Source organism: Propithecus coquereli, unplaced genomic scaffold, assembly GCF_000956105.1.
Source record: "Propithecus coquereli isolate 6110/MARCELLA unplaced genomic scaffold, Pcoq_1.0 Scaffold574, whole genome shotgun sequence".
NCBI lineage: Eukaryota > Metazoa > Chordata > Mammalia > Primates > Indriidae > Propithecus > Propithecus coquereli.
In genome coordinates, this window is record NW_012151663.1 from 1,091,173 (window position 1) to 1,092,499 (window position 1,327).

At 36.8% G+C, this 1,327-nt stretch overlaps 1 protein-coding gene across 1 annotated transcript in view; it reads left to right on the forward strand.

Annotated features, from left to right (window-relative positions):
• The window catches only part of DNAH8 (dynein, axonemal, heavy chain 8), a 375,229-nt gene that overhangs the window by 4,442 nt on the left and 369,460 nt on the right, over positions 1–1,327 (forward strand). The window contains 1 exon segment of the mRNA XM_012658131.1: positions 167–354. Coding sequence (XP_012513585.1) covers positions 167–354 — 188 coding nt within the window.

The following is a 1,327-nucleotide window of genomic DNA, read 5'->3' on the forward strand; positions in this document are numbered from 1 at the left end:
ACTGTTAACACATACAGTTTTATTAATCAAGTTACAGTCTAATGGTCAATTAGAATTATATTTCTATTACAAATTTCTATAAAGTATTAGATCTTTAACATTTCAGTAATTACAAATTGAAAGCTCACATTAACATTTAACACATTGACATGAAACACCTCTTTTCTTAATATTGTTTTTTCCTTTGTAGGTGCTAGAATAAGTATTGAAGGAACAGTAAAGTTAAAGACAATAGATAATGTTGATTTTTCCAAACTGCATACCTTTGAAGAGGTGACTGCTGCAGCCGGCAATTCAGAAACTGTTCATCAGTTAGAGGAAGTGCTGATGATATGGTACAAACAGATCGAACAGGTGAGTAGACTCAGATAATTTCATCGTGAGTAGTAGTTCTCATGTGTGTCGTAGCCATTGTATTTGCCCCTAAAAGTAAAGGGAAGAGGAATCTTCTTTGACTTTCTTCCAGATTTCTTTCTGAAACTCAAGTCTATTCATGACTATAAAGCAAAATCATTAAAATCACCACTTGAAATCAATTTAAAGATATTTCTCACTTCAACGAGGAAACCATAACAGTATGATTGAGAATGAAATAATGAAGAATGAGGAATAGCCATCATTTATTCCCAATAATTTTTTTTTTATTGCTTATACTTTCTGTAAAAGAGAGAGGGAAAGGATACAATGAACAGCCATGGTGCTAGACACTGAATATAAATTCCTCGTGGTTGATCACTGGAGTTGTCTCTGCTGTCAAAGACGAGGCTCATTCATATCTGCATTACAGTGGCAAGTCTGCAGCTCTCTGGTCAGATTTTCTCTGGCAGTAAGAAAAGTGTGATAGGAATGGAATATATATCAAAATTACGAGAGACTCCAATTTACACTGTAAACACTGGGGAAAAAATCAGGTATGTAATTGCCCTAAACTGAAAGAGAACTCTAGGAACCGCCTCACAGATCTCTAGTTCATGAGCATAGGACACTAGAACTAGAGAAAAAAAATCTTCAGTTAAGTGAGAATCAGGGAAAAAAGCCTTGACTAAGCAGGAGATAGAGGAATGCATTTCCACTTTCACCTTGTTTAGGTAAAAGGTGTGTCAAGAGGAGGGAAGTACAGTTGGAATAGTGAAAACTGGAGGACTTTGGAAACTCCATCAAGGTCTAGAGTGCTGGTTGCAGAATTTGCTTCCAGGTGTTACTAGGTAATTGAAGTGGGTGCAGCCATCTACTATGGTACTGGAGGAAGGGTGAGCTGTAACCCATTGAGGGAATCAAACCCTGTCCTACACAATGGCTGAGGAGACCCTCTCCAATTATTATATCA